Below are 22,569 nucleotides of genomic sequence, written 5' to 3'. Positions count from 1 at the left end.
AAAGCTCTATAAAATCCATGTATTGTACTCAAGAGACCTAAGCTATCAAACACTTACCATCTCTTAATACACAAGCAGTGCTCAACTGTACTGGTTAGTAAACATTAGTCACCAGCAAGTGCCAACACGGCTACTAAAATTCTAAGTGATGGAGACAATACAGCCGATGCTTTCAGAATATGTCACATAAGATCTGCGACACCTGTTTAAGTGTGAATAATTACACTGCTGCTTTTTGGTTATAAAATAGGGAAATACAATATTACAGGGCACAGGAATGCTGCTCTGGGTAAAAAAGTTTATTTTTGCTGGCGGGAGGCAGGTTTCGTTAACAAAACTTTGAAAAACACAAGTCTCATTCTGATGCTGAATGCTGAGGCAAAGCAGTCGTGCGGGCAAAAATACAAACCAACATAACAGGAAAGCATTATGGTGCTCAAGAAAGGAAAAGCTCCAGCTTTTGAATTTTAAATTTTCTCTAGGCCTAATCTTGGGCAATATGATCAGTTAAAATGAAATCTGCACTGAGCTAGTATGACTCTAATTAACTGTAGTTTACAGTATAATTTTAAGTCATTAACAAGGAAAGAATATTTTATGTGTCAGTATTAATAGAAAATTTGAATGGTATTAAAATGAAAGAAATGATAAAGATAAAATTGGCAGAGAATATAAAACTTTATTTCCATTGCTGTCACTGGTTTGAAATGCATCCTCTGATTCTGTTTCCCTCTCCATATTGGTACCTTCCCTTCTTCACGGGATTGTGGTTAGAGAGAATATTTTTTGAATGGAAAGAAATTATTTGCAAATATAGAGTTTTAAAGAAAAACTTGAGAATGAATGTATCTTCATAATTAGATTCAGAAAAAAACCAAAAAACCAAAAACCAAATGAGGTCTACAGTGACTCTTAAAAGGCACTTTAAATTTAAAAGTTAAAAAAAAAAAATCCTCTTACTTAATCCAGTTCATCAGCTCCACTGTATCTGGATCATAGAATTCTCTCAACTCGGAGAGCTCATCCATCATTCCTGGCCAGAACTGAAATTAAAAACAAAACTAAACAAAACCAAAATCCACCCCCAGACCCACAACTATCACTAGATTAAAGTGAAAAAGGAGAAACTGCATATAACTTGTGAACTAAATAAACGTGGTAACTGGAATATTAGAACTACTTCACTTCTGCAGTCAACCCTTCTAGTGTGAGATGAAGTCTGAGAAAAGTTTCCAAAATTATTGTGAGCTGGAGCTAATTAGAAGTAGAGGTGTTGCCAACTTTAAAAAATGAGCTTTTATTTTACACTAATAAAAATGCTCTTGTATGTGGTGTTAATATCTAGTAAAACATTAATTTGGATATGACAGGAGTAGCAACCATGAGAAAGTGCACAGGATATGAGATAAATGTGACTAACTAACTTCATGTAATTTATCTTTAAATGTAGAATGTACCCTGTAGAAGACAGCACCATTTTAGAGCTGCAAAAATGCTTTGGAATACAGAATCTCATTTTATCCTCACAACTCCTCAGGGAGACAGATGACGCAGAAGGCATCCTCACCATGGCTATTTATTTTTCATTTTACTAGTCTGGAGACCTCGGCTCAGAGAGATAGATAACCTGAGTTGCTCAGATCACAGTGGCAGAGTCACAACTGGAAACTTTTCATTGTGTGATATGGTGATTATATTGTTTAAACTAGAAATCTGGACAAATGGTTTGATGAATATTAACATAATTACAGGTACAAAGGGCGAGAAGAATATTTGAAAGTAGGATGGTCCAGGAAAATCTGGTACATCTGAGTATGATATTTATGCCACTGGTGCCTCCTACTCAACTTGAGTAACTTAAGCTATGCAGATATAATGTAAAAATACACTCTGAATCCACTGCTTTTCTAATATAACTTGTCTGTGTAATTCAACAACTAAGTAAATGTTCACTGTTTTATCAAATGGCAGTTGGCTAAAAAGACCTGATCATCTAAATACATGCTAAGGTGAACTGCAGAACTCATTTCCTACATTGGAATAGAAGCCCAGTGATAATGTATCTACATTTCATTAAAGTTGCAAGTATAATCTTTTTTATTTAAGAACCACTAACTGGAAGCAAAGTGGCACCTGACTGGTCTGTGGATGTTTTTTTATCCCTATCACTTTCTTATCTTGTCATTTCATCTTTGGCCATTTTTACTACTCATTCATATCTTGTCTCCTGGGTGGGTAAAATCAGGAAAATTGCTGGTGCTGGTGACAGAAAATCAGGTGTCAGCACTCACTACTAGTCCTAGGTTTCAGAAGAGATGTAATAAAAATTACTGATTAAATGATACCTCTATAAAATTCCAATTATCCATTATCCCTATTAATTTTGATAACAACAGAATATCAACTTTTAAATGATGTTTTAATTATTTTCGTATAAAACATATTTTGAAATCTGTGAATTCAGTGGTTATTAGATATTTTTCTAGTTTGAAATTTGCTGTTAATTCTGAAAATGTTAATATCTGGTAACACTGTCTTATGATAAACTTCTTAAACAACGTGAAAACAAATGTTGAATTAACTAAATGCTGTTCCTAAATGATCAGCAGTGTTTATATGAGATTTTAGGTATCCAAATAAGTTAATTAACATGAGAGCAATAATGTTATTAAACTCTTGATTTCAGAGTGGAGACTAGCACATACTTTTCCCTTTTAAACAGGATTATCCTAAGCAGACATATAGCAAAATAAGTATTATGAACAAGAAAATTTGAAATCCTCATTATAAGTGCTATGTGAAACTTAAATCAGGCTTTGAAATATTAGTTCGTATTTCTTACAGATAAATCTGTTCAATAGTTGGAAAACATATTCAGTTTCATACATAAGATCTTTATTTTCTTTGTGATTTTGTATTAAAACACAAATACAGTTTTGAGAAGCTGAAATACGTAAACTGTTTTATACAGTGAAAGCTGGATGCGTTAAGATTTCTCCTGAAGTCCAATACTGAGAGAGGCGAGGCCATCTGTCTTCAGAAGGATTCTTCAGAATGACTACTAACTCTCTTACTCAGGGTACATCTACAAAGATTCCCTGAGGAAATGATGGCCTTTTCAGTGCTATCATTGGTTCTTCCATAGCACTGGTTCTCAAGAGGGGTTGGGGGAGGGATTCTGCCACACCCGCAAGGGGACATTTTGCAATGTCTAGAAACATTTTTGATTGTCACAACTGGAAGTTGGTGCTATTGGCATGTAGTGGGTAGAAGGTATGGATGCTGCTAAGTGTCCTATAATGCACAGGACAGCTACTAAGACAAAGAATTATCTAGACAAAATGTCAACAGTGCCACTGCTGAGAATCCCTGTTCTCTGCAGGGGGTTCTCAAGTTTGATGGTGCATTAGCACCACCTGCAGGGCTGGTTAAAACCTGGATCACTGGATCCCACTCCCAGACCTCCTGATTCAGTCGGTCTGGAGTAGGACCCAAACATCTGTATTTCTAACAAGTTCCCAGGTGATGCTGATGCTGCTTATTTCTTCTATAATGTCCTTCCTCAATGTTATCAAGAACAAGAGACTTAAGTCCTCAAGTAGCTATTAAAAAATCAACAAATTTTCAAATAAATATTTGAGACATAAAGGAACTCAACCTACACACAGAGACAGTGGGAAAGGACAGTGGGAAAGGACTGTGTGTATGTCTTTAGTGGTGAGACAGGAATGATGATGAGCTGCATCTTTTCTGTGAGGAGGGTGCTTTATCCCTCAGAATCAATGTGTAATAAAGCTACCTCATTCATCATTGAACATATACTCTGCCTAATCCTTAACTGTTGCTTTCCAGATGTTTGTAAGAAGTTTCATTTATTTACCGTAGAGCAATAAAATTCCCAGAGGCATGGTGGCAGAAATGACCTATTTCTGTGTTTTCTAGTATCTGGGAGTTGGCACAGTGGTCCACCCATAAAAGCAAATGTTTTGATAGATAGGAACACGATAGAACATAATTTTTGGAAATATTTACAAGAGAATTATCTAACAGTGATTATCAAACATTTCTTTTAGCCTAAAACCTTTGCTTCAAATAAAATCTTACATGAAAATATAAGCAAATAAACCCAGAAGCTGAGCTGCCATAGCTGATCCTTTCTGTAGGAGAGTCCCACCCACCTCCCCACTCCCTTGAGCTGCCCTCCCAAATCAGGAACTGTACACAGTAGAGTTTGAAATCCATTGTTCTACCTTAAAATACAGTTTGAAGAAAAAAATCTAAACTTAAAAAATATGTAAGATTTTTTTTTTAAAGGAGAGCGTAAGAGCTCAATTGGATAAAACAATCCAAGCTACCTGCCCAGGTAACAATTCAAGCCTCTAAATCTCAGAGGTGTGATGAAAGACTCACTGTCTCATATGGAGGAGTCTCAGAATTGAAACACAGTTAATGCTGTTTCAGAAATCAGTCAACTGAGAATATGAAGAATTTCTTTATTTCCTACTGAAACTGAAGGACATAAGAAGGCTAAACTTAGACTGTATTTATAATGTGCCCAGCCCTCTTACAAAGATGATTTTAAGCATCTAATAAAATATGTAGGTTAACATAAGATGCATCTTAGGATCTTACTCTATAAAAAGCAGGTAACAGGGAAAACTAATTTTTCTCCTTTATTCACCTTAAAATAAGTCTGAAAACATCTTTATTTTCAGAATTTGCATCAGCTGACTAGTAAGTCAAAACCAAAATTAATTAGAATAATTAAATTGTAGTATTTTTTGTTATAATGTTTTTACCTGTTAAATCCCATTTTGGGAAGAACATCAGTCTTCCTATCGATGTCAACTGCCATAAGAAGCAGCTAAGTAGCTATTTGTAAGTTCTGCAAAGCACTCTACTTGCCAATGACACACAAAGTACATTGAGTCAAAGCAATTATTCTGCTAAATAGATTAAAGACAGGAATGAGGACAATCAACCTTACCTTATAGCACAGATACAGCAGTATTAATATCGGTATTGAATATCGCATTATACATATCTATATAAGAAAGACATTATTTAGATTACAAGTGTTTGGAATATTTTTGCTTTTACATTTTTGCTTTGTAAATACATTTTTTTAAACAACAAAAATATAATTTAACAGAGCATGAGTCTCCAATATGCAAGACAACTGAGTCAATCATTCATAAGCTATTTGTAGCTCCTACCATATTGCCATCTAGTGAATTTACAGGGCAGAACAACCCAGAACTGCACTTATGGGCCATTAATCATTACTGTACACTTAGTAGTAATTATGTTTATATTATAATAATTAACAATAATAATAATAGCGATAACTCTGGATAATGGGATTATTGGTGATTTTTAATTTTCCTTTTTGTGCTTTTCAGTATTTCCAAATTCTGTATAATGAACATATCTAACTTATGGTCTGGAAAAAAATGATTTAGAAAATAAAGCTAAAATTAAACAAAATTATTTTAAAATAATTCCTGATAAAATCATAATGTATCAATTATTTGTAGCTTTAAATTTTAGTATCCATTTTATCAAATTGATGTATGGACAACTGAAAAAAAAAAACCAACAGAATTGATAATTAAAGAAATACTAGAAGTCATAAAAATGAAATGGAAAAAGAGATAGCACTGACCCTCTTTGGGTTATAAAGATGGATCAACTTCAGAAGTAACTCCCATATTTCAGGGCTGCATAAGCCAAATGATGCAAACACACACATATGTGATGTCCAGAGGTACTTCATTCTGTAAGAAGAGAAGCAGGCAAAGGTCAACAGTGCTAGCTGTGTAGAAACCTGGAGTCTGAGACAGCTGTAAAGACAGCTGTATTATTTGTGATAGTAAAACCTTACTAAAACTATGCAGAAACCGTTGCCAAGGGGTTACTTATTAATTCCATTGCCTTTTGAGGACCATCATATAAGTAAAAGTAGAGGAATATTGGCAATTAGGAAAAAACTGGTTATAAATACTATTTTGTACTGGGAGAAGATAGTAAACAAGGACTTTTTTTTTTTTTTTTTGCGGTACGTGGGCCTCCCACTGCTGCTGCCTCTCCCGTTACGGAGCACAGGCTCCGGACGCGCAGGCTCAGCGGCCATGGCTCACGGGCCCAGCCACTCCGCGGCATGTGGGATCCTCCCAGACCGGGGCACGAACCCGCGTCCCCTGCATCGGCAGGCGGACTCTCAACCACTGCGCCACCAGGGAAGCCCCAACAAGGACATTTTTATGAGAACCATAATCATTAATGAAGATGATCATCAGTTCCCAAATTATATTGCTAAACTATGTCAGGTAAAGAGTGGTCAAATAAAAAAATAAACAGATAAAACAAAAATACCTCATTGTACTCAATGCCAAGAATCCAAACAGAATCGTATGTATTAAATTGTAGGCAGTTTCTGGTTTCAGGCCGATTCTGTACTCTCCCATTTTATACATGGATTGCTGATTTGTAGAATCACTGCATAAAATAGTACATATACAAAAATTAAAGCTGGGTAACTAATTTTTAGTTAAATCTTTCTTAAAGAAGAAGATAGAAGGACTTCCCTGGTGGCGCAGTGGTTAAGAATTCACCTGCCAATGCAGGGGACACATGTTCCAGCCCTGGTCTGGGAAGATACCACATGCTGCAGAGCAGCTAAGCCCATGTGCCACAACTACTGAGACTGCACTCTAGAGCCCGCGCGCCACAGCTACTGAGCCCATGCCCTGCAGCTACTCAAGCCTGTGCGCTCTAGGGCCCGCATGCTACAACTACTGAGTCCACGTGCAGCAACTACTGAAGCCCACGTGCCTAGAGCCCATTCTCCACAGAGAAGCCACAGAAATGAGAAGCCCACACACTGCAATGAAGAGTAGCCCCCGCTTGCCACAACTACAGAAAGCCTGCGCACAGCAACGAAGACCCAACGCAGCCAAAAATAATAACTAAAAAAAAAAGAAGAAACCTATGCCTTCATATATTTAGAAATGTTTTATTTCCCTAAGATAAAGTGAATCAGCTCTGATCAATTTTGAATTTGTTTATGAGGCTAAAAGTGTCATAATATAAATGCATTAATAATTAGAGTAACTAAAACTGAACAAATTTCATTTTAATTTAAGCAAAACCTTAAAGTCCTTCAATCCTTTAAATTATAAGAGATAGCAAAAAAATATTATCTTGGAATCACTGAAACTACAAGAGATCTTTAGAGATGTCATAGTAGTTACTCATATCTTTCTAGTTTTTACAAATAAGTAAAAATGTATCCATGAACTTGGAATTCAGTTCCTTTACAAACCAATGATCACATTTTTAACCTACCACAATACCTCATTACATATAACTAACATGATTTTTTAAAAAGTTAATTTAATTTTGGCTGCGCTGGGTTTTTGTTGCTGCATGGGCTTTCTCTAGTTGCGGTGAGTGGGGGCCACTCTTTGTTGCGGTGTGTAGGCTTCTCGTTGCGGTGGCTTCTCTTGTTGCGGAGCACAGGCTCTAGGCACATGGGCTTCAGTAGTTGTGGCATGCGGGCTCAGTAATTGTGGCTTGTGGGCTCTAGAGCGCAAGCGCAGTAGTTGTGGCGCACGGGCTTAGTTGCTCCGCGGCATGTGGGTTCTTCCTAGGTCAGGGCTCGAACCGTGTCTCCTGCATCGGCAGGCAGATTCTTAACCACTGCGTCACCAGGCAAGTACCCTAACGTGATTTAAAAAATCAAATATGGCTACATTAAGATGACTGCACCCATAAAATTAACAATAACCCTTCAATATCATCTAACACCCAGTTCACGTTCTATTTTCTATTTATTACAATAGCTTTTTTCAGGTGGTTTCTTTGAATGAGGATCCAAAGCTTTCATACTGCATTTCATCAATGGCTCTTTAAATTATCTTTCAATCAATATAAGTACTCCCCCCTCCCCACTTTTAAGGGCATTTACTCTTTGAAGAAAATGCACAATTTGTCCTATAACTGTTCCTACCTTCTGGAATTGGCCGATTGTCTCCTCGTGGTGCCATTTTATATTATTTCTCTATTCCCATGTTTCTTATAAACTTGTAATTAGATCTAGAGGTTAATTATTAGAGTCAAGTTCATTTATTTTGGCAAGTACACTTCATGGGGATATGATGTATTCCATATCACACTGGGAAGCACGTACTGTCTGGTTGTCCCCACTTGAATGATGTTGAGATGGATGAGTGGGTTCAGATTTGCACAATTTGTTGTCAAGGGGAAAAGGAAACAACAGTAAGGGCTGCCAGCTTAGGATAAAAATAATACTTCTATAAAGGCCCCACTTATCCTTCACACAAATCCAATAGACTTGGATATGTACAATGCTTCTATGTAACTATAGACCTGTTATTTCCTGGAAATCCTCTTTTTCACCACCCTAGATACATAAGAAAATTAAAATGATACTCTATGGTAATTTTCACCACTGGTGATAATCTTTACTTAAACGTTATATATCACAACCCAAACTCTGGCTTCCATTGATACTAAAAGATTACTCCAGACAAGAACATACCCTCTCATCCTCCCTTGATACCTGGGAGAATTCTGCAACACCTCTCCCGGTGCCCACAACTGAGCTGGAAAGCTCTATTAATCCCATGAGTATAGAACAGGGTATCCTTTTCAGTTATATACTACACACTAATGTAGATGTGGTGTATAAACGTAATGGTACCATCCTTCCTAGTACTAGAAGGTAGAAATACTTTAAATACTTGGCATTGATAATATATCCTTCAAATTACTTAGACGTTAATTCACATTGAGACACTATAATTCTTAAATGACTTTAATTAATATAGTGCTTTCCTCTAATAAAGTCCTAATATCCCTACCTGGTAAAATCTTTATCTATAATCATATACCAAATAAGCTTCCAAGGACTGCCCATAGGTTCACGCTGAGCATGGCAGACATTTTCACACAACACTGCAGGCCAACTGAACTTCCTGCTTTGCATGCTGTCTAGAGTCCTGTTGACACCTGGTGTGTCTGGAATAACATTAAGTTACACTGTCTAGAATAATTTCCATCTATTTTCATGGGGCTAAATTTTTATCTTGGACTCGGTATAAAAAGAACACTTCTGAAAGATACTAAAATAGTTTATAGTCAGTGGAATAGCTTCATGGTTCAATGTTGCTTCATTCTTAATAATCATAAAACACCTCAACTGATCTGGGCTCATTGTAATGACTTTCTCCCAGCACAGCTCTCCAGTGGCTGCGAATCACAGCTCACCAGCACCTTAATTGGCAAGGTAACTACACAGGAAAAGGGCTTCCTTCTGGGCTTCATTACTTTTCCACAAATGACAGTAGCTTCAACTTCTTACACTTAATCTTGTTTCAATTTAACATGGATAGTAAATGCAAAAACCTCCATCAGCTTGATAAGTAGGTGTTCTTCATACTCCCTGACTTTCTCTTTTAAGTAGATTAGCAGACATCCTAAGTTTTAAAACACTGTCAACTAATACTTAAGACTTTTAGTAGATGCTAATAATTATGGTCCATTCCAACTTTATAAGCCCTTAAACAAGATGCAACAAAACAAATAAACAATGGTTAACTCTTGACAGTTCATGAGAAATAAAAAAGGTAGCTGGAGAAAGAAAGGTAGAAAAACACAGGAAATTAATAATGGGAACAAAACAGAGAGACTACAAGTCAATAACACTTGCTAATGATAGCTGAAATCTACACAATATACTCTACGCATGAGGCACTGCTTTAAGTACTTTATGTAATTTTCGTTTATTTATTTCTCACAAAACCCTGTAGAGTAAGTACTCTGAGTGCTCTCATTCTACAGAAATGGAAATGGAAATAATGAAGGGTTATGTAACTGGCTCAAAGATCACATTGTTCCCAAGTATGTGAGCCAGGACCTCAACCCAGACTGTGTGCATGGCAGCTACTACTTTTTACTGTCTCTTAACTACTCCACCCTTACCAACTGAGAGTACAGTCCACGCTAACTTGGGTACGTTCCCCCTTTAAGATGACTGTACTCTGTTCTGTATCTGATGTTTTGATTTTCAATTTAGCAATTTTTCTGCAACACAGAACAAGTTCATTAAAGCATAGAATTAGATTTCTGAAATATGCCATACCTGAGATTACGGAAGGCAACAGCTAATGCTGCAATCACTGTGATGGACAGAACAAATATATAAGCATAAAAAAGCAGAGTATCTGAAAGCCTTTCAAATGTATTAAAAGGCAGAAGGCCAAATGCTTCTTCACACAGATACAGGTTTGCATCAAAATCTCTAGGAAACAAAGGGAAAGCAAAGTATTAAATTCAAGTACAAGATAAGTAAACCTCCAACTTTTCCTCAAAATAAGCCTGAAATTAAGAACTGATAACTTACATTTTAAAGACCCTGCTGATTTAATATAAAAACCAAACACAGACTTTAAATTCAGTCATACCTTGTTGCTCCAAATCCAAATTTTGCCTTCAGAAATTTAAATATGTGTTCGTCTGACTTGAGGTTAAGAATTTTCTGTCGGGGAGGGAGAAAATAAAAATTGCTATCAGTTTTTTATGCATGGTTTTCTGATAATTTCCCATTGAATACACATCTTCAGCACTCCATTTCATAGGACTGTATGTATGTGTATGTGTAAAATTAGTAAATGTTTACAATAGGTCTTAGAACTGAGAAATTCTAAGGCAGGGATTTTTTCATTAAAAAAAATTATTTAAGTATAGTTGATGTACAATGTTGTGTTAGTTTCTGGTGTACAGTAAAGTGATTCAGTTATACATCTATATTTTTTCTATTATGGTTTATATTGAATACAGTACACTGTACTTTACAGTAGGAACTTGTTGTTTATCTGTTTTATATATAGTAGTACGTATCTGCTAATCCCAAACTCCTAGTTTATCCCTCCTCCAACCCCGTTCCCCTTTGGTAATCCTAAATTTGTTTTCTATGTCTGTGTCTGTTTCTCTTTTGTAAATAAGTTCATTTGCATTATATTTTAGATTCCACATATAAGTGATATCATATGGTGTTTGTCTTCCTTGTTCTGACTTACTTCACTTGGTATGATAATCTCTAGATCCATCTATGTTGCTGCAAATGGCATTATTTCATTCAAAAGCAGGGATTTTCAAACACCCTCCATTCCTGTTTTTTTTTTTAGCAGAATTGTTTTTGCAAACACAATCTCGGCATAAGTTCAACGTGCAAAATAGATAAAAGATGAGGTTCTTTGGTTTCAGGGAGAGGGAGACAGCTGAAGCCCAGTGAGTACAACTTTTAAAATCAGAAAACCGATAATATCATGATCTGAAACCTCAAATAGGAACACAGCCCACAAAGCCTATTTTGCTTTGGGTTTTTCTGTCTGCAGATACAACTGACATAAGACTCATTCTTTCAAAGACAATTCAAGACACAGCAATAACCCTCAAGGGGTGAAGAGACAAATGCCAGTGTTTATCATTAGTGAGTATAATTTTAATTCACATTATTTTATTTTTAATTTATGGCTGACAAAAATTCATATAACATAAATGGGTGAAGAAATTGTATCAGAAGAAAAATGACGATAGAAAAGAAAATAAGATTAATCCAGAACTGAGGTTAGTATACAAAATATATTCAGTAGATATGAGCCACAAATCCGGGCTCATGCATTCTAGTAGCAAATACAAAGAGGGAAATAAAAGCATTTATGCTACGCACAGGGTCATAAGATTAAAACAAACCAGTTGCTCAAGAGACATCCTTATAATCCTAAAACTGAGACTCAAGAGAAATTTTCCCCATGGGTACAGTAAAAACAGCAAACAGTCTCAAAGACTATTTTTTAAAATTCTTCTAATTGTAGGTAGCTGGCAGAACATCAAGTGCAACTCAGTAGGCATTATTCTTTGGGGAGTCAAAAAACAGTGGTCCAGACAAGTAGCTCTCTCCTGGCTTAATCCAGGCACAGATAACTGAACATGTAGAGCGGTGAAATGGATGGACTGCATATCTTTCAGCCAGTCTTTCAGAAATGCTGGTTGTTCTGCTCAAATGTTTTGTTTTTTATTTTAATAAATTTTATTTATTTATGGCTGCATTGGGTCTTTGTTGCTGCACGTGGGCTTTCTCTAGTTGCAGCGAGCGGGGGCTACTCTTTGTTGCGGTGTGCAGGCTTCTCATTGCGGTGGCTTCTCTTGTTGCGGAGCATGGGCTCTAAGCATGTGGACTTCAGTAGTTGCAGCACGCAGGCTCAGTAGTTGTGGCTCGTAGGCTCTAGAGCGCAAGCTCAGTAGTTGTGGCGCACGAGCTTAGTTCCTCCACGGCGTGTGGGATCTTCCCGGATCAGGGCTCAAACCCATGTCCCCTGCATTGGCAGGTGGATTCTTAACCACTGAGCCACCAGGGAAGTCCCTCAAATAAGTTTTTGGTAAGTAGTGAACTATATAGAGTTTAAGAAAATAGTGACAAGGACCTGGAGTGGAGGTGTTTAATGTGGTTGACTGAGTGAAGGATCTGTTTTTTCTTTGACAGTCAACAGACAGGGAGAGAGACTGCCATTCTCTTACAGAAGAGGAGTCTGTCATGTACATGCAGCTGTCTTCTGTCCTGAGACCAGCCTTCCCAGAGGGGTGAAATCATCTCAATTAATCAATGTGGTTCCGACAGTAAACCCAGTTTATTTATGAACTTACCCCAATAAAAATCATGTCATTTTTTTTTTTTAGTACCGTAGTACAGAAAACGCTCTAAAAAGTAGAAGCTTTAAATTTAGAGAAATACTTGTTTAATGCTTTTAAAGCTGAGTTTTAAAAAAGTTTAATAACTCAAAAGGTGGGTTCAAAGTAGAACATGTTAAGAGCAAATAGAAATCAAGGACTAAAATCAAGAAAATAATCCTGTTACTGAAACAAAGGTAAAACTGAGTCTGTTTAAAGTAAAAGTGGTAACTCTTTAGTAATGCTAAATTAAATATGTCATTTTATTAACCTACCTTAATAATGTTGTTGAGAAAAAGTGTCAAACATAAAACCACAAATAAATGTAACAATAGTTTCCCAAGCCTATTAAGGAAGCTTCCAGTTTTCAGGTTTTTCTAGAAATTAAAAGAGTTGAGTTTCAATTTTTTAATTTTAATATAACTTCATAAACATTTAAGATGAGATTACTTAAGAATTTAAAACATTGGGTCACACAACATATAGGGAAAATATAACCTAATTTTCATGAGGTTACATTGTCTTAAAATTTGTCTTTTTCTAATAGTAAATGAATCACTTAATAATAAGCTCCATATGATGAGGAAATGTATCCTAGTCCTTTTTTTTTTTTTTTAAAGACCTCTTCAACCAGAGTATGGAGTCGGCCACTTAGAAGGTACTCAGCATATACTGACTGAACTTGATCCACTGATTCATCTTTTTATCCACTGATTCATATATCACAGACTATAACCCATTAAATAAAAGACCTATATAAAAAAAGTAAATTGTGCTCTTTGATACATAATAGTTTTCTTATAACCCTTAAATAACTTTATGGATTATCAAATATAATAATATCTAAACAGTTCAAATATAAGTGATGTTTATTTATAATTAAGGTTAAAAGGATAAATGAGAAGTACAGTTTTTAATAGTCAACTAAAAGCCTGTTTTTTTAAATTTTGTGAAGATTTGTCCATAGCAGCTCTCACTCAAAAGACTAATAACAAAATGTATTTATTCTTCCCAAAATGGAAAACAAAACAGCTTCTTGATATAAAAGTGCTTATGAGAAATGTTTCTCATATGCTTATAAGACAGAAAACAGGCTTTGCAACATTATTAAGGAAAAACAACTAACTCTTAAATTTTATGTAAATTTAAGAGATTTTAATTATATAATAAAGTCAAAAGATGAGGCCAATGTCAAAACATGTTATTCTAGGAAATGTCCCATTTTTTTCTAAAGGTATTTATTTGGAATCTCAAAATTCTCAAAACAGAGTTAATTTTAACTCACTTAAAAATCAATAATATGATATGGAAGGATGGGGGAAAGAGTGGTGTTACTACTTCAAATAACAAGGTGTCCACCAACTTTAAAGACTGTGACAAACACATTTCCACAAAGCAATATGTTCTTTTCACTCTTGAGTTCACACATGAAAAAAGTCAACATTTTTTTCTCTTTTATTCCAACTTTAAACCAATGGCAGTCAAACAAGTATCTCTGGCTAATCCTGAATTTAATTAAGATTCCAATTTTCTAAGAAATAATAAACGTCAAAACAAAGGAATGGCAGATCAGAAAGCCTGAAAACAAATGCTATACCATGCACTTCAAAAAAAGCAAATAATGGCCCTACTGCTTTTTAGTGGAAATTTGGTTATAAATGTTCCTTTGTATACTATATGAAAACAAAGTCTAAACAACCACACAATTAAAAAAAAAATTTACTTTGATTAAGGACAAAAAAAAGTCCTACCTGAAGTTTTCTTGCAATTAACACCGAAAGGTTAAAACTGATAAGCAATGATCCGAGAATCATGGAATTAAAAAACTGAAGAATGCAGACAAGGAATAAACCTGTTAGCTGTATACCATACAGCCATGTCACCTGCAACAACCAAGGATTAGATGGTTAAACAGATTTTTATCAAGAGACTCCCACATGCTGACAGGTTGGTCACTAGTTGGATACATCTCAAGTTATAAATAATGCAGAAAACACACCTAGCGTCAAGTAATACAGTCTAAGAAAGGAATATAGTAACTCTTTATTTACCTTTTAATTACAGAACATTTTCAACTTTATAACATTAAGAAGAACAGGGATATATGAAGTAGAGGAAGCAAACAATGGTATAAATATATTCTAGGAATAGGCAAATGCTGTTTGTAGTCTTTAATTTTCTTCTAAATTTCTTTACAGTTATGGCCTATAGTGTTTTACTGTATTCCAACAATCAGTATTTTTTTTTTTTTTTTTTGTGGTACGCGGGCCTCTCACTGTTGTGGCCTCTCCCGTTGTGGAGCACAGGCTCCGGACGCGCAGGCTCAGCGGCCATGGCTCACAGGCCCAGCCGCTCCGCGGCATGGGGGATCCTCCCAGACCGGGGCACGAACCTGTGTCCCCTGCATCGGCAGGCGGACTCTCAACCACTGCGCCACCAGGGAAGCCCAACAATCAGTATTTTTACCGTACTCCGTTATTTCCCAATCTTCCCTAATGACTAATGATGTTGAGCATCTTTTCAGGTCCTTATTGAACATTTATATATCTTCTTTGGAGAAATATCTATCTAATCTTTTGTCCATATTTTAACGTTGAAAGAGTTGTAAGAATTCTTTATATATTCTGGAAATCCTTATTCAGATATGTGATTTGCAAATATTGTCTCATATTTTGTGAGTTGTCTCTTCACTTTATTATTATTATTTTTTTGCTGTACGTGGGCCTCTCACTGTTGTGGGCTCTCCCATTGCAGAGCACAGGCTCCGGACACGCAGGCTCAGCGGCCATGGCCCACAGGCCCAGCTGCTCCGCAGCATGTGGGATCCTCCCAGACCGGGGCATGAACCCGTGTCCCCTGCATCGGCAGGTGGACTCTCAACCACTGCACCATCAGGGAAGCCCATCTTTTCACTTTCTTGATGGTATCCTTCCAGGTACAAAGTTTTTAACTTTGATGAAGTCCAATTCATCTAATTTTTTCTTTAGTCACTTGTGCTTTGGGTGTTATATCAAAGAAGGCTTGGGCTACTCCAAGGTCATAAATATTTATTCCTATCTTTTCCTCTAAACATTTCATAGTTTTAGTTCTTAAAATCAGGTCTATGATCTAGTTTGAGCTCATGATTGTGTATGGTAAGAAGAAGGGGTCCAGTCCAACTTCATTCTTTTGCATATAGATATCCAGTTATCACAGCACCATTTTTTAAAATGGGGTTTTCCAATTTTTAAAAAAAATTTTTAATTTAATTTTTATTTATTTTTGGTCACATTGGGTCTTCGCTGCTGAGTGCGGGCTTTCTCTAGTTGCGATGAGCGGGGGCTACTCTTTGTTGTGGTGCGTGGGTTTCTCATTGCGGTGGCTTCTCGTTGCAGAGCACAGGCTCTAGGCATGGGGGCTTCAGTAGTTGTGGCACGTGGGCTCAGTAGTTGTGGCTCGTGGGCTCTAGAGCGCAGGCTCAGTAGTTGTGGTGCACGGGCTCAGCTGCTCCACAGTATGTGGGATCCTCCTGGAAGGATTACCTTGGAAGTTAAGTTGTGAAATTGAAAAGTGTGAGTCTTCCAACTTTGTTCTTTTTCATGATCTTTTTCGCTATTCTGGGTCCCTTGAGTTGCCATATGAATTTTAGGATCAGCTTGTCGATTTCTGCAACTGGGATTCTGAGAGGAACCATGTTCAATTTGTAGATCCATTTGGGGAGTACTGCCACCTTAACAATAGAAAGTCTTCCAATCCATGAACATGGGAAATCTTTCCAATTTATGCAGGTCTTTAAAACTTTCAACAGTGTTCTGTAGTTTTCTGGGTATAAGTCTGCACTTCTTTTGTTCAATTTATACCTACATATTTTATTCCTTTTGATGCTTTTCCTTCTACGAAGTATTTGTATCTTTTGCTCCCTTTTCCGTAGGGGTGTAAATATTTTCCTCATTAAATCTGTAGGAACTCTTTAAGCATAATGACTCATTCAGGAATACATTTTTTTAAAATAAAACTTTTTTTGTCTTTATTTGGATTACGATGTTTTTTGATGCTGGCAGTCTTTTTTTACACCAAGTAGGAATATTTAGAGAAAAAAGAGCAGTCTGTGTTACAAGATTGCACAGTTCTATAAATGTACAGTCATCCATTGGTATCTGTGGGGGACTGGTTTCAGTACCCACAGTGGATTAACAAAATCCTTGGATGTTCAAGTCCCATGGTCAGCCTTCTGCATCCATGAATTCAACCAACCGCAGAGGACTGTATATATTTATTGGAAAAATCTGCATATAAGTGGACCCACGCAGTGATACTCATGTTGTTTAAGGGTCAACTGTAATGGTATCCTAGGTTCAAGAGAAACACTGTGGGTGATCAGCCAGAAATGTAATACTGAGCAGTACTGTATACTGGAAAGTTGTGGATTATCAGTGGTATTTTTTTTTTTCCAGTGGTACTTTTGATGTTCCTTCTCAGGTTCTATTAGTTCAGGTTTAGAAACAAGGCAGCAATAATACTGTCTTCCTACACAGAACAATCAAAATTTTCTTCAATGGAATGCTCATGCTCTTCATTATCATTCATAATTAAACATTGTTAACATTTTTTAACATTCATAAAATATCAGGGAGTATGATAAATGACTCACTTATATCAACTCATTCAAATCGAGGCAGCTGGTTCTAGAGTCTATGTTCTTAACTGGCTAGAACATAAGTACTGCCACAGAGAATCAGAACTTTGGTATCAAAGTGTGCTAACATTGAATGTTTAATGCTCCAAGGGAATTAGGAAGGTCTGTAGTTTTACTGATCTTTTGAAAGAACTAGCTTTTTATTTCACTAATTTTCTCTATTGTTTTTATGTTTTCAATTTCACTGATTTTTGTTCTTTTCTTTATTGTTTTCTTCTGCTTGAGTTGGGGTTATTGTGCTCTTGCTTTCCTAGTTTCATAAGGTGGGAGCTTGGTTATGGTTTAGATTTTTCCTCTTTTATAATGTGTGTAGTGGTACACATTTCCCTCTTAGTGCTGCTTTAGCTGCACCACACAAGGTTTGATATGTTGCATTTTTGTTGCCACTGAGTTCAGTGTTTCCTCAAGGCTTCCTCTTTGACCCATAGATTATTTAGAAGTGTGCTGCTTAGTTTCCAAATATTGGAAATTTCCTTATCTTTTTGTTGATTTCTAGTTTGAATCCATTGATTCAATCCATTGGGTATTCTGCTGTTGTTGGGTGGAATGTTCTATAAATGTTGGTTAGATCCTGTTAGTTGATGGTGTTGTTGAGTTCTATATCCTTAACGATTTCTGTCTGGTTCTCAATTGTTGAGAGAGAGGGGTGCTGAAGTCCTCAATTCTTTTTGGGTTTGTCTGTTTCTCCTTTCTGTTCTGTCACAGTTTTTGCTTCACATATACTGTGGCACTGTTGGTTAGTACATGTACATTTAGAATTGCTATGTCTTCTTGGTGGATTAATACTTTTATTAGTATATACTATTCTGGTAATTTTCTTTGCTCTCATGCCTACATTACCTGATATTAATATAGCCACTCTTACTTTCTTTTGATTAATATTTGCATGGTGTATCTTTTCCTACCCTTTTATTTTCAATCTACCTATACTGTTTGTTTGAAGTGAGTTCCTTGTAGAAAACAATTGGTTTGTGCTTTTTTAATCTATTCTAACCCATCTCTGTCTTTAAATAGTTGTATTTAGATCATTTACCTTTAATGTAATTTTTTAAACGTCTTTATTGGAGTATAATTGCTTTACAGCGTTGTGTTAGTTTCTGCTGTATAAAAAAGTGAATCAGCTATGTGCATACATATATCCACATATCCCCTCCCTCTTTCTTGCATCTCCCTCCCACCCTCCTTATCCCACCCCTCTAGGTGGTCACAAAGCACTGAGCTGATCTCCCTGTGCCATGCAGCTGCTTCCCACTAGCTATCTATTTTACATTTGGTAATGTATATATGTCAATGCCACTCTCTTACGTCGTCCCAGCTTACCCTTCCCCCACCCCGTGTCCTCAAGTCCATTCTCTATGTCTGCGTCTTTATTCCTGTCCTGCCCCTAGGTTCTTGAGAACCATTTTTTTTTTTTTTGATTCCATATATATGTGTTAGCATATGGTATTTGTTTTTCTCTTTCTGACTTCACTCTGTATGACAGACTTTAGGTCCATCCACCTCATTACAAATAACTCAATTTCGTTTCTTTTCATGGCTGAGTAATATTCTATTGTATATATGTGTTATTATTGATATGATAGGTCTTAAATCTGCCATTTTATCATTTGCTGTTTGTTCACTCCATTTTCCATTTCTTTTCTGCCTTCCTGTGGGTAACCTGAATATTCTTAGAATTCCATTTTTACTTATTTATAGTATTTTTGAATGTATCTCTGTGTACAGATTTTTAGTGGTTGTTCTGGGTTATTACATTATACATTCATAACTTACTACAGTCTACTAGTGTGGACATTTTACCAGTTTGAATCAAGTGTAGAAATTTTACATCAATTTAATTCCCTTTACTTTTCCCATTTACAACTGTCATAAATATTTCCTGTACATACATTGAGAACCATAAGACCATATTATTATTTTTGCTTCGGCTATCAAACATAATTTAGAACACTCAAGATGAGAGAGGAAGTTTATTATATTTATTCATATTTTTACTTTTAATTGCCTTTTCTCTCTTCCTGATGTCCCAACATTTCTTCTTTTATCATTTCCTTCTATTTCAAGAACTTCATTTAGCCATTTTTTTTTTTAACAGTAGGTCCATAGGTAACAAATTCTGCTAGTTTTCCTTCATCTGAGAATGTTTTGCTTTCCCTTTCTTTCCTGAAAGATATTTTTGCTGGCTATAGAATTCTGGGTTGACCATTCTATTCTTTCAGCACCATGGTTTCTGATGAGAAACCCACTGTCGTTCAAACTGGTTTTCCCCTATAGGTATCATTTTTCTCTGACTGCTTTCAAGATTTTTTTCTTTATCTTTATTCTCCAGAAGTTTGATTATGATGTATCTTGGCATTGGTTTATTTGGGTTTACCCTATTTGACATTAGCTCAGCTTCTTGATTCTGTAGGTTTTGACAAATTTGGGAAGTTTTTGACATTCCTTCAAAAAGTATTTTTTTCAAATACTTTTTCCAGCCTCACTCTCTTTCTCTCCTTTTGGGGTTCTGATTATATGAATTAGACTTCTTGTTACGGTCCCATAGGTCTCTGAAGCTCTGTTCATTTTTTTCCAGCCTATTTTCTTGTTCAAATTAGTTCATTTCTAAACTGTTCTGTCTTCAAGTTCACTGATTCTTTCCTCTGTCCATTCCAGTCTACTGTTGAGTCCATCTACTGAGTTTCTGGGTTTTAAAAAATTTATTTATTTTAATTAATTTGTTTATTTTTTAGGCTGAATTGGGTCTTCGTTGCTGTGTGCGGGCTTTCTCTAATTGAGGCAAGCGGGGGCTACTCTTCACTGCAGTCTGTGGGCTTCTCACTGCAATGGCTTTTCTTGTTGTGGAGCACGGGCTCTAGGCATGTGGGCTTCAGTAGTTGTGGCTCGCGGGCTCTAGAGTGCAGGCTCAGTAGTTGTGGCGCACAGGCTTAGTTGCTCCGCAGCATGTGGGATCTTCCTGGACCAGGGATTGAACCCATGTCCCCTGCATTGGCAGGTGGATTCTTAACCACTGTGCCACCAGGGAAGCCCATCTTTTGAGGTTTTTATTTTCATTATTGGAATTTTTCAGTTCTAAAATTTCCATTTGCTTCTTTTTATCTTCTAAATCTCTGTTAAGAGTTCCTATTTTTTTCAAGTGTGTTTGTAATTGCTCAATGAGAATTTTTTTATGATAGCTGCTTTAAATTCCTTGTCAGGTAATTCAACTTTTGTGTGCCTTGGTTTTGGCACCTGCTGATGGTCTCTGTTCATTCAAGAGATTTTCCTGGTTCTTAGTTTAACAAATGATCTTCAGTTGTATTGTATTATGTTATGGAACTCGGAATCTTATGTAAATCTTCTGCGTCAGCAGACCTCCTCTGACACCATGCCAGCGTCATGCCACTGAGGAAAGGACACTGCCTCATTATTTCCAGATGGGTTTGGATGTCCAGGGTGACCTGGACATTTGACCTCCACTGACTTTTGAGGGGCAGAAGAAAGAGGTGTCTCATTACTGCTGGGTGAAGATGAAAGTTTAGGCTCTCTGCTGACACCATCCCGGCAGAGATGGGGAGGGCTGTCTCATTACCAATAGGTTGAAGTTGAAGGTTCTCAACGTGGCATTCATGCTTCACCCTTTCTTGTCCTTTTGGCTTTTCTTGGGGCTTTTTTGGTTTGAGTCCATTGGTTTCTCCTGATTGCTGACTTTCCCAGTACCTAGTCTGAGATATATGCAGCAAAAAGAAAACCCAGTGAACTCACTGCCATATTCTTCCTCTGGTTTCGAGGTCTCTAGGTGTAGTCTACTTTCTTTTCTCCACCTCTCAAAATTTTCTTATATTTGTTTTTTACATATTGTCTAGGGCTTTTAATTGTACTTAGTAGGAAGAATAAGAAGTGCGTTTCCTTCATTTTGTCTGGAACCACGTGGAGCACTTTAAAATTGCCTCTTAGGCACTGATCACTAATGTGTTTTGTTTTCACAACAGGTAGTCTCCACATTCTTAGTCTTTAATCGAACAGAATTATATGCTTAGTAATAACATTTACTGTTCTGTTTTATATTTTAAAACCCTGTACACATTTTTCACTGAAAACTTGATCTTTTGATGGTAAGAGATTTTCCATCATCCATGAAAAGAAGATGATGTGTACTGAAAAATATATTGCTTCTTGTCACCACATCAGGCTCTGAATTTGTATTACTTTTTTCTATATCAATTATACTGACTCTTTCCCATTCAATATGATTAGAGATCAGTGATTCCAATTTATGAAGAAACTAAGGCTCCAAGAAGTTATATCACTTGACAAAGTTTAAAGAGCTAGTTATTTTCAGAGTTGATAGTAGCAACCTGGTATTATAACCCAGGATTCTTTCATTATAATACTGTTCCTCCTTTAATTCTGATAGTTATAACTACTTCTAACGCCAACAGAGTTTCAAATATAAAAGTTCAACGAAGCTTAGAACTGAATATGAAATAAATTAGCTGTATTATTCTTTAGTTTTGTGTGTGTGCCAAAATAGTACCTTTTATTCTGTTTTCCAATTTTTTAAAAAAGAAAAAGAAAAAGATGTTCATTACAGAAACATTCAAGAGATGTAAAGAACAAAAAGAAAATAAGAGCATCAATCACATAGCTGACTGCTAATACTTTAATGCATATATTTCTGGAAACTTTCCTCTCTCTATACATATGTTTTATTTTTAAAACAGGGAGAAGGAAAACTAATGGTTATATATAACTAACACTGTGTTACACAGTTAAGACGTGTTTGTTTAACAATACCCTATTGCTATTGACTTAGGTCATTTCCAGACTTTTCTTATTACAGTCCAGCTAAAATGAACATGTTTGATTATTTCCTTAGGATAAATTTCAAGAGGTCAAAATTTGGTGAAAAGACATACATGTTTTCTTAGGCTTTTGATACCTACTGTGAAAATACACTACAGAAAAATTATACACTAGGAAAAAATTTTTATATATTCAAAATGGCTCAATATTATTTATTTATTTTTATTTATTTATTCTTTCATTTATTAATTAATTTATTTTTTATGTTAAAATGTACAATGTTCTTTTGAACATACTTGTTAGAAAGGGGGGAAAAGTGATATCACATATGAAGAGACTAACTGGCCTAAGCGTGT

At 36.1% G+C, this 22,569-nt stretch overlaps 1 protein-coding gene across 3 annotated transcripts in view; it reads right to left on the bottom strand.

Moving 5' to 3' along the window:
* Positions 1 to 22,569, bottom strand: part of DPY19L3 (dpy-19 like C-mannosyltransferase 3) — a 72,957-nt gene that overhangs the window by 13,786 nt on the left and 36,602 nt on the right. For all 3 annotated transcript variants that reach the window (XM_024734073.1, XM_024734074.1, XM_024734076.1), the window contains 8 exons: positions 14,505 to 14,636; positions 13,029 to 13,130; positions 10,488 to 10,561; positions 10,166 to 10,324; positions 6,376 to 6,498; positions 5,666 to 5,777; positions 4,988 to 5,044; positions 961 to 1,043 (listed from right to left, as the gene is read on the bottom strand). In XM_024734073.1, the coding sequence (XP_024589841.1) occupies positions 961 to 1,043; positions 4,988 to 5,044; positions 5,666 to 5,777; positions 6,376 to 6,498; positions 10,166 to 10,324; positions 10,488 to 10,561; positions 13,029 to 13,130; positions 14,505 to 14,636 (842 nt within the window). The remainder of the gene's footprint in view (positions 1 to 960; positions 1,044 to 4,987; positions 5,045 to 5,665; positions 5,778 to 6,375; positions 6,499 to 10,165; positions 10,325 to 10,487; positions 10,562 to 13,028; positions 13,131 to 14,504; positions 14,637 to 22,569) is intronic.

This window comes from Neophocaena asiaeorientalis, unplaced genomic scaffold, assembly GCF_003031525.2.
Source record: "Neophocaena asiaeorientalis asiaeorientalis breed wild unplaced genomic scaffold, Neophocaena_asiaeorientalis_V1.1 scaffold280, whole genome shotgun sequence".
Lineage (NCBI taxonomy): Eukaryota > Metazoa > Chordata > Mammalia > Artiodactyla > Phocoenidae > Neophocaena > Neophocaena asiaeorientalis.
Note: the sequence above shows the minus strand (reverse complement) of the source record. Positions and strands in the feature narration are given on the sequence as shown.